At 46.5% G+C, this 13,031-nt stretch overlaps 1 protein-coding gene across 1 annotated transcript in view; it reads right to left on the bottom strand.

Annotated features, from left to right (window-relative positions):
* The window catches only part of Pde6a (phosphodiesterase 6A), a 61,071-nt gene that overhangs the window by 182 nt on the left and 47,858 nt on the right, over positions 1–13,031 (bottom strand). The window contains 4 exon segments of the mRNA XM_038330647.1: positions 1,635–1,784; positions 3,674–3,757; positions 5,782–5,856; positions 6,085–6,148. Of these exon segments, the coding sequence (XP_038186575.1) occupies positions 1,635–1,784; positions 3,674–3,757; positions 5,782–5,856; positions 6,085–6,148 (373 nt within the window).

Genomic DNA, 13,031 nt, shown 5'->3' with positions numbered 1-13,031 from the left:
AGACGTGGGGGTGGGGGTGGAGTCAGGAGAAGCAGGAGAAACCAAGAAGTGCTTTCCCACTGAGAAGTAGCACGGGGTGACAAATGGCGGCCACGGCTCGAATGCCTGTGTGACACAGGGAGCTATGGGAACTGACATGGGGGAGAGAACACCAAGAGTGAAGTTACCGTTCAGCTTCAGCCCACTATCATGGAGGACATGTCTACTGGTGTAGCCGATTCTGAGCTTTTTAAAAAGAAAAGTTGGGCAAGTTCGGTTATGTCTGAGGTATCCAACTTTAAAACGTGACAGCAAATTCCTATTTTAAGGACAAGCTCCTAGGCTAGAGGCATAGCTCAGGACAAAGCACTTGCTTAGATATCCACTCATTTAGAGTCGTTCTTGAATCGGTGCCCCCTATGGTCACCACTCTGTAAGACACTATTTGTACTGGGTGTGGTGGATCACACCTTTAATTCCAGCACTCAGGTGGCAGAGGCAAGAACATTGCCCTAAATTCAACGGCAGACTGGTTTACACAGAAAGTTCCAGGCTGGGCGACAGTGTGAGACCTTGTCTCAAACAAAACCAAAGAACAAGGACAAAAATCATAAAAGAGTTTGGGAGTCAACGTGATGAATTCCTAGCCCTGCTCTTTTTAAAAAGGAAAAACTGTAGGGCCCTGTGTTTACACAAAACACAGTTTTTGCAATAGCTAAACCCACCCATGAGGGCCAGTGTATATAAGACACCCTGGAGAGATAGCAAGGGTGTCCCCAATCTTAGAAACTGTTCTTTTTATCACCCCCAGTCTACCCATAGAAGAACTGGGGGACCAGACGGTGGTCCTATGCCGCGAAGAACAGAGAGGGTCATGTGCTCAGGCAATCAGACATCGTGTGACAGGGACAAGAAGCCAAGTCCTATGAGGAAGTAGAGCACACAAAGAAATGGCAAGCGGGGGCAGGGGGGGGAGTATGGTGTCTTGTGAGGGAAGCTGGGACAGACAAATTCCATTTGAAGTTAGGGTCAGTTGTATGCTCTGGTTTCCTGATGTCTCCGCTCCAGCCTGATTAACTTCTCTTCCGGCACACAAGGTCTGGCTGCTCTCTCGCTGTCTCTTCTCTATCTCTCCCTTCCCTCTGGGCTGTATTTATTAGTTGGTGGGTACACACGCCATAGCTCATGTGGCGGTCAGAGGACCACTTTCAGGAGTCAGTTCTTCCCTTCCACCTACTGAGGCATTATGAGCCTCAGTTGTTTCTGCTGGGATTACAAGCACATGTCCCTATGCTCAGACGTATTTCACTAATAGTATACAAGCCAAACCTCATGGTGGCAAAGCCAGGATTGAAATAAACAAGCAGCTGTAACGTCAGCTTTTAGAATTCCTTCTAACTGAAAATTCTAGGCCAAAATGTCTGCAGGCTTTGAATCGGAATCTACCTTATGTTCTACTGTGGGATCCTAGCATCCCTCAGCCTCTCTCTAGGGACCAGATCCTGCCATGCATCTGACTGTGTGGTTTGACCATCATACCTTGCCTCCAGCAACCTCAGTACCCTCCCACACAGAATGGAGACAACAGTCCAGGCCCAGATGGACTGCACGCTGAATATGTGCCTGGCCGAGACTCCACCTTGCCTCTTCTGCACACCTTGCTTGGCCGCCTCCTGCTTCTGCTTCTCCTCCTCCAGCACCTTCATCTTGGCCTCGTACTCGTCAGCCAGTGCCTTCCATTCCTTGCGGTTGTTGGTTATCCCATCCAGCATGGGTGTAATTTCCTCATGAAAACGGGAGAATTCCTAGGAAGGAGATGTGTGGGAGAGACAGTGCAAGGGACAGAGGAAGTGAGAGAGAGAGCGCAAAACTATAAAGCAGGGGCATTGCTCTAGGACCCTGGCTCAAGGTGGGGTGCATTCTGCCTGGCACTGACGTAAGCTGCCCCTCATACCTACTGACACTAGGGAGCTCCTCCTTCCTCTGTTTGAAGCCTTCCTCATGGCCACTCCTTCAGGGTGAAATGTAAGTCTTTGTGTGTCATTCACTGATCTCTGTTCTTTCTCCATCCAGAAGCTCCAGGCACCCCAAGTCTCACTTCATGAGTGTTTCCTCTCATCTGTGACTTCCTACAACTGTTCTTTTTCTGGAACACTATCCTTTCCCTTTCCCTTGAGCTTCCTACTTCCCTAACACTTCCTCAGGGAAACTTTTTCTAACTCTCCTAGGTAAACTGAGTCCCCCATTGGATGTCCCCAAAGTCTAATCAACTCTCACTTCTTTATAATGATCCCCTCCGCTTGCCTCTTCCAGAGGATGACACTAGAGATGGAGAACGCTGGCTGCTCATCCCTTGGTGGTGTCTTGATGTAGGTGTGTCCTCTATCTATCTATCTATCTATCTATCTATCTATCTATCTATCTATCTATCTATCTATCTATCTGATTATTTCATTGGTTAATTAATAAAGAAACTGCTTGGCCTGATAGGTTAGAACATAGGTGGGTGGAGTAGACAGAACAGAATGCTGGGAGTGAGGCAGATGCCTCGGACAATCGCTATGCCTCTCCTCTCTGGGTCAGATGCGATGGAGCCAGCCACCAGGTCAGACATGCTGAATCTATCCAGGTAAGACACCACTCGTGGTGTTACACAGATTATTAGATATGGGTTAGTCAAGATGTGAGTAAGAGGCTGAAACTAATGGGCCAGGCAGTGTTCAAAAGAATACAATTTGTGTGTTGTCATTTCAGGGCATAAACTAGCCAGGCGGCCCAGAGCTGGGCGGCAGGAACACAGCCCGCTGCTCATCACTACAGGTTCTGGCTTAGCAGAACCAAAGTCTGGAACATAGAAATGCTTCATAAATATTCACTGAGTGGAACTGGGTTATTGAGATGATTCATACAAACTCATGCAACTCTGGGGTTGATAACGCCTTGGGCACTGCTGCGGTTGTAGGTGAGAGAATGGGTTGCAGATCGGCAAAGCAGGTTTGCTGAGCTGAGGGAGGTCCATTGCAGCAGGGGCCAGTCAAGGTCTACTGTGCCCAGAGATGCCTAAGTTGTGGCATCTACCAGAAGTGATGTGACTTTGGGACGGTCACTGCCAAAGCTCACTTTCATCTAGATAGAAGGGAAGTAGCCACACCTACCCAAGAGTAGCTGGGATTAAGTCAGTAACATGAAGCCCAGCATCCCCATTCATAACACTGCTGTTGGCAGTGTGAGCATCAGCCATGCTGTCTGGTTGACCAGAAGGCCCTACTTGGTCTGTACAACAAGAGACTTGGCCCCTTTGGGATCAATTGTTTTTCTTCCTTGTGAAGGAACTACAGCTCATGCTGTAGAAAGCCCTGGCCTGGGTATTAGGTGCCCCAGCTCCAATCCTTCTTCATAGGTGGGACCAGAGATGCTTATCTTTTCTGACCTCTCTCTCCTCGTGTATAATGTGGCCAACAGAAAAATAATATTGTGTCCATAAAAGCATGCTTAGCCATTTGTCCCGCACAAGTATTTATTGAGCAAGCAGGAAGAACCAAGCTCCAGGCTTCAGCCAAAAGTACCTGCCATCTCCCTCTCTAGAGCTGTCCTGAGAACCAAGAGCCACTATAGGTAAAAATTTTCCTACAGTGTGTCACATGCTTGCCAGGGTTCATTATCCCTGCTGTCCACTGGACTCTAGGAAGCCTACCTTATAGACGAAGGTGCACACAAAGTCAATGAAGCCAACTTGAAGCTTGGGGAGCTCATCTGCCTTGTTTCTGTCCATCATGGGCTGTCATGGAAGAGAAAGAGTTAATGACATGAGGCAATAGTAGGGATCCACACAATCTGAGAAACATTCTTGCTAAAACAAACAAACAAACAAACAAACAAACAAAAAGGAATGGTGGTACAAGCCTGTAATCACAAATTCAAGGTTATTTTTCTAGATACATAGTGAGTCTAAGGCCAACCTTTGATGTGTGAGACTCTATTTCAGAAATAAAATAAAATCCTAAACTCACCGTTTCCAGATTTGACTAACAATTTGGAGAAAATATAGAATACATAGATGAATGTGTTAATGAGCATACTGAGTATAAGTGACCAAGCCAGGGTGTGGGAAATACTATGAAAACACTATTGGAAATATCGAATACATGTAGAAAATATAGAATACATAGGGGGATATGTTAATTTATTATATTATGCACAATATAAAAGATGTTATATTGGGCATAATATAAGAAATGTGTTAATGAGAAAATATAAGAAAATATAGACTACATAGGGGAATGTGTTAATGAGCACACATTAACACATTCCCCTATGTAGTCTATATTTTCATATATATGTGTGTGTGTGTGTGTGTGTGTGTGTGTGTGTAAGTGACCAAGTCAGAGTGTGGGAAATACTATACAAACACCTACAGTCTTTAACAATGATATGGAGGTAGAAAGAGGTAGGGGGAGGGAGGGAGGAAGAGGAGAATTAGGGGGAGGAAGGGAGAGGGAGAGAGGAGAGGGAAGGAAGAAAGGAAGGCTAGGGCAACCTGTTGCTGCCTCTGTGAGGCTTCAGAGTTGGAGCCTCCCTGTCTGGATTCTGATTTGGACAAATCAACAGAACTCTTTTTCTCCATCAGAGAAAATGAGCAGAGACTGGGAATGAGCCTCTGGTAAGTATTGCTGTTGGTGTTTGTAAGGAAGGATGAAATGGTAATGGCTCTAGCTATGGTTTTTTGTTTTTTTGTTTTGATTCTGTAATCACATCTTCTCTCTTAGAGATAAAGTGTTTAGGAAGAAATAGCCGAGTCTGGGATTCCATAAAATACCCCAGTCCAAAGTAAAGGGATGTGAGGGAGCATTGGGCAGAGTAGGTAAAACAAGAAGGCAGGTTTTGTTAATTGTTGACTCTGGCTAATGGTACAGAGAGATCGCTAACTATTCAGTCCTCATTGTTAAAATATAAAGAAAGCAAGACAATTGGTGGCCCGAGAGAGCAATGTACTTATGACAGCTCAAGGAGTTTCAGAGGAGAAGATTAGTAAGTGGCCTAGAGGCCATTCTTAATGATATTTGGCGAAGAGGGTGGCTGCTGTTTTGCCTGGTCCTAAACCATCTGCCCGAGACAAGCAAGGCAAGCAAAAGAGCACGGAGAGAGAGAAAGACTACAATCTTGGGGTTCTTAGCACCCCTTTCCACACTCTCTGTGTTCCACCTGCCCTCCCCTCTCCCTGGACTGCTGCTGAGGGCTGATACGGTGACCCACACACCCTTGGCACTCTCAGAGCTCAGTCTGTCTCCCATCTGCGTTTTGTCTTTAACTCATCCTCCCCAGGCCTTCTTCAGAACTCCACCCTTTAGAGACAGTTCCTAACTGTCAGAAGCCACCTTACTGACCCAGTCCAATCAGCTCTCAGCGGTAAGATAAATCCTCAGATAGATAGGCTTCCGCTAGCTGGTTCTGTGCAGCTAGAACGGAGCCAGGGTAAGTGGTCCCTACACCCCTGTATCAAGAGCAATCAGTTTGGTGTCCACTGGCCAAGCTCCAATTAGCTGAGGGCGCTAAGGACCCACATGTTGACAGCAAGGCCCTCCAACTGCAGGCGGGTGAGTAACGGTAGCTGGCGCATGCATTTCTGGCCCCCATTCTGTTCTCAAGGAATGAGGTTGAACGCAGCCTACGAACCATGTACCATCTCAGAAAACCACTACACTGGTGAAAGATCATCCCGAGGTAAGGCCACAGCCCTGTGTCATTAATCACTTCTCTGGGTCGGCAAGAAATTGTACTGGCTGACACCCCCTCTCTACTCACAATGGGATTCTGTTGCAGCACAGTGCGCTCCAGGTCACCTTGCTCCCAGAATTCAGCAGCCACCAGCAGAGCTACCTGCAACAGATGGACCCCATCACATATGCAGAACCCAAACCCTCCTACCCCCATTCCCACCTCACTTGTGTTTCAAGATCAGCGAAAGGGGAAGCCCACCCCTTCCCTGGTACTCCTGTCAGTCATTGGAGAGACCAAGAGAGTGGAGTTGGGCTAAAAGGGTCCAGCCTCATTAACTGTGGTCAGCAAACCGATCCCCATCTCTGCCAGGATAGACAGCGTCCATACCTTGCTTTGCACCTCCCAGGGCTTGGTGATGGCTGAGAGGTCACAGGCGGTCATCATCATGGCCCTGAGCACAGGATACTCTCTGTCAGTCCAAAGCCATTTAAAGCTACAGATGCCGACTAACTCAGTGTCCCCCACTTTTCTCTGCCCCTTCCCAGTAGGTAATGTCACCATTTTGGGCTCACTCCCCTCCCTGTAGCTGGAGTTGAATCCTGTCTCTGTATATAATCAGAGATTTGCCATTGAGTTCACCTCCCTAATCCTCTCTTCTTGTCTGCAATGATCATGGGGCCTCCATTACAGAGTAGACATAAGACTAAATGAGATAATGAACTTGAATGTCAGCCTGTAGCACCCAGATATGGTGTGTATGTGCAGTGAACATACTGGGTGTCTGTTACTGTTGAGATCAGGCTGGGCCCTGCTCTAAGTTACCCTATATTATATAAACTGATTTCTCAGGCTGGACCTTGTCGTGAGTGACTCCATCTCACAGAAAGTCAGGATGAGTCTGCACTTTGCCGGACACACCAACACCACTTCCCATCTGGCATTGCTCATCACGCACAGATTGATAGTTTATTCCCCAAAGTTAAAGGGTGTCAGGCTACAGAGATGGCCCAGTCGCTAGAATGTTTGCCCTGAAAGCATAAGGACCTGAGGTTCGATCCCCAGCACCCATACACAAAGTCAAGTGTGGTGAGATACCCCTATAACCCACGCCCTGGAGGCAAGGGAGCGGAGAGACAGGAGGACCCCTGGGGTTCATCGGCCAGCAGGCTAGCAAATGGAGAACCCCAGGTTCAGTGAATAGCCATGTCTCACACTGATGGGAAGGCAGGCCGTGAATCCCTACACAGTGAGTACAGAAGAGAGGAGAAGGACTGGGACAGGGAAGAACTGGGGCTACAGAGGGAGAGAACATTTCACAGTGAGCAGCCCCGGGCTTTGAGGTTAGAGTTCATGTTGGATTGTAAGGGGGGGGGGGGGGGCGGGGGAGAAGGGATGGCTAAAAGCTCAGAGTATGAAGTCATCTTCTCAGAGCTGTGTTGCAGGAAGGAACCACGGGAGAGAGGAGAAAGGGGCTTGCCTAGAGCCATGCCTGGCACAAATGAAGCACAGAAAGCAGGCTCAGCCTGACTCAGTGAGACCCACAGGCAGGGACTGGAGGGGAACGAACAGTGGGGAAAGGCTTGGCTCTGAACCAAGTTTTCAGCTCAGAATTTTTTTTTTAAAGACCACTTTCCTTATTTTTACATTTTATCTATTTGAGTGTATGAGTTTATACTTGTTTGTGTATACACATGTATGTGTGTCTGCAGGTGTGTGTGTGTGTGTGTGTGTGTGTGTGTGTAGGACAGAGTCCAAGATCAGATGTCTTCTCCAGTTGCTTTTCTGCTTTATTTTATTTATTTTTTTTGAGACAGGGTCTCTTGCTGAACCTGGAGCTTAATACAGCTACACTGTCTGGCCAGAAAGCCCAAGGGATCCTCCTGTCTCTGCCTCCCCAAATCTTGGATTACAGTATAATCCAGTGCTTTTTCTTTCTTTTTTAACACGAGTGCTGGGGATCTGAACTTGGGTTTTTGTGCTTGCAGGATAAGTGCTTTACTGTTGTCTGAGCTCTCTCCATAACCTGATTATAACTAATCATCTGTATAGGGAACATTTTACATCAGCTGGTCTAGGAGGCCACTTGGGCTACTCAAAAAACATTAACAAGTTTAAATAAACTCTTTAATTATGTGATGTGACTTTTAGTGGGTAAGTCTTAGGTGGATAAACTTTCAGAAATGTATATGTTTCATAGAAACGCCTTCATGCTTGGTAGTAACCTCAGAGTGCGTGCCCTGTGTTTAATGTTAGGTGTGGACACAGGCAAAGCTTCTTAGTCAACAAATCGGGCAAATAAAAGGTCAGCTGTGCATGCAAGAGTTACCACCTCCTGGTCCTTGTCATTGTCCCCAGGTTAAAACCACAGGTGTGGCTTTGGGAGAGTACAAGATATTTGCTTTACTTGGCTGAAGTGTCATGTGGAAACACGTGCCTGGAGGCTGGGAAACATGTCCACGTGTTTTATAGGCAGACTTGGAATGTTCATGGGCTGGAAGAAGGCCACGTAGCTCCAGAATAGCCGATCCAAACCTCGTGCCCTGAAGATGGTGTTGCAGTACATGTCCCCCCAACCCTCACCGCCAGATGTGTCCTAGAGTCCCAGGTGCTGTACAAGGCATGGGGTTGGTGAGGCTTGTGGTCACTAGAGGAACACAGAGAAAGGCGCTCACGTGCCAATACGGTGAGTAAGACAGTGGAGTCCCAGGCACCGAAGAAGACAAGAAGGGGAGAGGAGTGCCTAAAAGTGATAGCAACTAGTGGTGCTTGGGTCGCCTAAGATATAAGTAGGAGAGCTGGGCCAAGAGGAGTGCATAGGAACTCTCTGGCGTGTGCCAAATGCTAATGCCCCTAAATCCATGTAACAGTAGTAGAAAGTAGGGCCTTCAGCGAACAATGTCAGATGAGGTTAGGATGCAGATGTTAACTTGGTAAAGAAGGCAGAGGGAACACCTGGCACAAGAGTCCTGCTAACAGGAAGCCTGGTACATTCAGAAGGCTGGGGCATGGGAGGGAGATCCTTGGGGAATCCTTGGGAGCCTTGTTAAGAGAAGCCAAATCGAGCTGGGCACAGTGGCACACACCTTTAGTCCCCACACTCAGGAGGCAGAGGCAGGCAGGTCTCTTAAGTTTGAGGTTAGCCTGGTCTACCAAGGGAGTTCCAGAACAACCAAGGCTACACAAAGAAACCCTGTCTAGAGAGAGGATAGGAAGGTTTGAAGGAAGGAGACGCTGTCAGTGTTTCGTGTCACAGAGGTTTCATTGCGGAGACTCCAGGAAGGAAACCATTGCGAGAATGGGCACAGAGTGGGAGAAATTACCAAGAAAATGCCCAGGGAGAGGGAGGTGTGGAGGTGGAACGGAGTGAAAGAGGGTGTGTGTACAAGAAGAGGCAGGAAGATCTGAGGCCTCAGGAACCCCACACCTTAGCCTCTGAAGGGCTTGGAATCAGACTCAGCAGAATCCCGCCCTTCCATCTTCGCTTGCCTTGCAGTGGCCAGAACAAGATGCCTAAAGTCTTTTTCAGCTGAGTGTGTAAACCTCAGTGTGTGACAGTCATACCAGGTTGTGGATCAAAGGAACTCAGTCATCTTATATGGTCAAATCCTTCCTCCTGAGAGGTATTATGATAAGCACAAAGCAGGGTTTTGTAAGAGCACTGATTGCCATCACCTAATCAAATTACCATGCAGGAGGGCAGCTGCGAGGAGAGCTCAGCTTGCCTTTTACCTGGTCCACCCTCAAGGCCCCTCCAGAACTTAACTGTGAGGCCAGAGGCCTTCTTCCTGCTCTCTGGCTGACTTTCAGGAGAGAGCATTCCAGTCTTCAGTTTCCAGAGCTCTGCAGGATGCTGGCGCCGACACTCCCTGGGAGGCCCTGCAGCAGCATGGGAATGGGTGGGTACTCAGGAGCAGATCCTTTCTCTGTGGCTACCATCCTGGGGTCACATAGCTTGTCACCAGGTAAGTCACTTTTCTGTCTCTTGGGTACTCTCTTTCCTCCTTTGTAAAATGCTGTGCCAAGCGCTGATAAACTTTGTGTACAGGTCCTGGCAAATGATTGGGTTCTGCAGAGGACACAATCTCGATTTTATCTGCTCAACTCTGTCAGTGATGCGGGAGCAACCAGACATATTAAAAAGCCGGGTCAACTTATCTATCTGTTCAGCAGAATGCCAAAGGCCCACATATATCTGGAAACTTATGAAAATACCTTAATTTTACTTGCTTTTGATAGAAGAAAGGCAGATATGGTGATTCATGCATATAAACCTAATACTCTTAGAGACTGGGGCAGGAGGATTGCTGTGACTTTCAGGCCAGCCTGGGCTATGGAGAGAGCCTCATAACCAATCAATAAAGCCAGAATTAAAAGTGAAATCATAACAAATTTTCCAAGATTATCTTTCTACCAATAAAGTCATAAAACATAATTTTTATTTGCTAACTAACGTAATGATTGATTTTTATGGAGGAAGGTGTCATAAAGGCAAAAGAAGCCACAGCCCATAAAGTCAGAAAATGATTCTCTATAACTGGATCATATCTTATTTATAGACATGGATGCTTTAATTTATTTTTATTTGTGAAATGATATCTTTAAAAAATCCACTCAACCACTTAAAAATGTAATTAGTTCCAGGCTTGGTGGCACACACCTTTAATCCCTTGGGAAGTCTGGAAAGACAAATCTCTGTGAGTTCAAGTTCAGCTTGATCTACATAGTGAGTTCCAGGATAGTCAGGGGTATATAGAGAGTCTGTCTCAAAAAAAAAAAAGCCAAAAAAGTAATTAGCTATTCTTAGGTCAGAAGTCCTAAGAAATCAGGCAGCAGGCCCTACAGGCCAGCCCTGAGAATGCTGAGGGCTCCCAACTCCTGGTTGGGTCACAATCAAGAATGACAAGAAAAGGCTTGATAAGGAGTGGGAAGTCACACCCTTGCTCAAGAGTTGGTGGCACATCCTTAGATTAAATAAGTAGAGGGCAGCACAAAAAAGAGCTGGGCAGGGCTCTGACACAGTGATGTGGCTCAGGACACAGCAAGGGGTTTGGTGTAGGTCTCATACATACCACAGGAAGCTCACAACATAAGCACCTCCAAGACGACCAAAGTACCGGAAGACACTGCTGGGGTTTTCTTTAGGTTGAACTCAAACTCTACAGACCAAGGGATCTTGGAAATAATGGTTTATGGAACCATTATAGATGCTAGCCAGAAAAAATAAAGGGCCAGATCCTGGGACAAAATCTCGCAGTTGCAGCTGCAGGGTGGAGCGGTTAGAAGATGCCCACAGTACCTGAGTTTTGGGGAAAGAAGACACAGTAACCTACAGTGCAGAGGAGCCGGTAGGTCTGGAATAGGAGAATATGCATAGGAGAACGGCTTGTTCTTTCTCAGATGATTGGGGTCCTAAGCGGACTTGTGACGGCACCGTGGTGGCTTTTGCCTCTTGTGCCTTAGAGACAAGGTTTCACCGTACATTTAGGAAGGTGAAGTCTGGTTTTTCTATTTGTTTGTTTTTTTGTTGGTTCGGACTAAATTGTTAGCCAAATAGCATCTCATCATCTCTCCTCTCTATCTCTCATCCCACCCCACCCCCACCTTCTAACTAACTTTAGGGCATCTCAGAATTTTCCTCTCTCACAATTCAAGTCAGTCACTTGCCACCTAGAGTTAGTGCTGATTCCTCAGACTTAACAGTTGGGTCTCACAGCAGGCCCTCACTTTGGAAGTCGATCCAACATTAGCCACTTTTCTGTCTGATTTGGTCTTAACCAGGTGTGGGGACACCCGTAACCTCCCTCAGATTCAATAATTTGCTGGGTCAGCTCACAAATCTCAGGGAAGCAATTTGCTTACATTTGCTGTGTGTTAAACAACTGAGAAACAGATGAAGAAGCATGGAAGGGTTGGGAGTAGGAAGGTCCCTTAGGCCACACAAGACCTCCATGTGGCCAGCAATCCAAAAGGTCTCTGAACTCCCATGTTTAAACAATGTTATGAAGGTTTTTTTTATCTTGTAGGCTTGGTGAATGAGATCATGAGTCACTGGTAATTAACATGATCCAGGCCTTCCCCACCCACCTCCCTAGAGGGTAGAAATGAAGCTAAAAGTATCAAGCTCCTTATATCGGGGTGTCTCTGGTAAGCAGCCCCCATCCTGAAACTATCTAGGCTCCTGCCAAGAGTGACTTCATGAGAACAAAAGATACCATAACCGGTTGCTCAGGAAATCCCAAGGCTCTTAGAAGCTCCATGTGAGGAACCAGGAACAAAGACCAAATCTATATGTCATTATATTACAGGAAGTGCCCCAAAGCACCACCTACCTAAGCCGAGCTGTAAAGTGTTTCACTTACTGCCAGCCAACTCTGGGAGAATAAAAAAAAAAAAAAAAATAGACACTATCATTATTCCCGCTGAACTACAGAGGAAACTGAGGCACAGAGAGGTGACGAAACCTGCTCAAGTCACGCCACCAATAAGTGAGAGCCAAGACTTGAGCCCAGACTGCCTGGCGCTAAGGCTCCAAATGTCTTAACTGCCCCACTCTGCCCAGGTAGGACGTGGTTCTGATACAGAGGCTAAATCTGTACAGTCCATGGATGTAACTGAAATCGCCTCATGGCTGTGCTTCTTAGCCAGGGAGGTTTCTGCTCGGCAGCATCCCTGCTACCATCTGAAATAACTTTCAGTAGTTACAGCTGGGGTGGAAAGCCCACTCACTGGCTTCCGGCAGGTAACGCTGTTCAACGTGTCCTAGGGCACAAGAAAAGGCCACAACAAAGAATTCACCCTACACATCAGCGGTGCCAAGGTCGTCAAGCCCTGCTTTCTAGGTCTTCAAAACATGTTTACTGAAGGTCTACATAAATAGTTTTGAAAAATGTGAACCTTCCCAGATAGCTGAAACTGTTTCGTCATATGTTTAATTATCTGCAAGGATCTAGTTTGCACTGTGTTATAAATCCTGACGGCGAAAGAACGTTGTTACTTCACTCTTCCCAATCCAAAGGAATGTAGAGTGTGCTAACTCCGTACCAGCCATCATCATCTGGGACAGAAAAACACAAGTTTTTCTCCTTAAATTTATATTTCTACTTGACTTCTGCAGAACTATATCCTCATACTGTATACACATGGACACATATGTGGATATGTTTTTTTATCTGTGTACAGATGTATACACTTTATAGTCTTTCCTGACCACCCATTCATAACCAAATACCTTGATTAGTTTTAGTTATTTCTGATTTTTTTCATTGACCATAAACCTTCAAGTATTAATTTTTCCCCTTTGGATTAAGTTATACAGTTAGTCCAAAGAACAAAAC

This window comes from Arvicola amphibius, chromosome 5 (genome assembly GCF_903992535.2).
Source record: "Arvicola amphibius chromosome 5, mArvAmp1.2, whole genome shotgun sequence".
NCBI classification, from domain to species: domain Eukaryota; kingdom Metazoa; phylum Chordata; class Mammalia; order Rodentia; family Cricetidae; genus Arvicola; species Arvicola amphibius.
The sequence above is the reverse complement of the archived record's forward strand: the minus strand, read 5'-3'. Positions and strand labels throughout refer to the sequence as shown.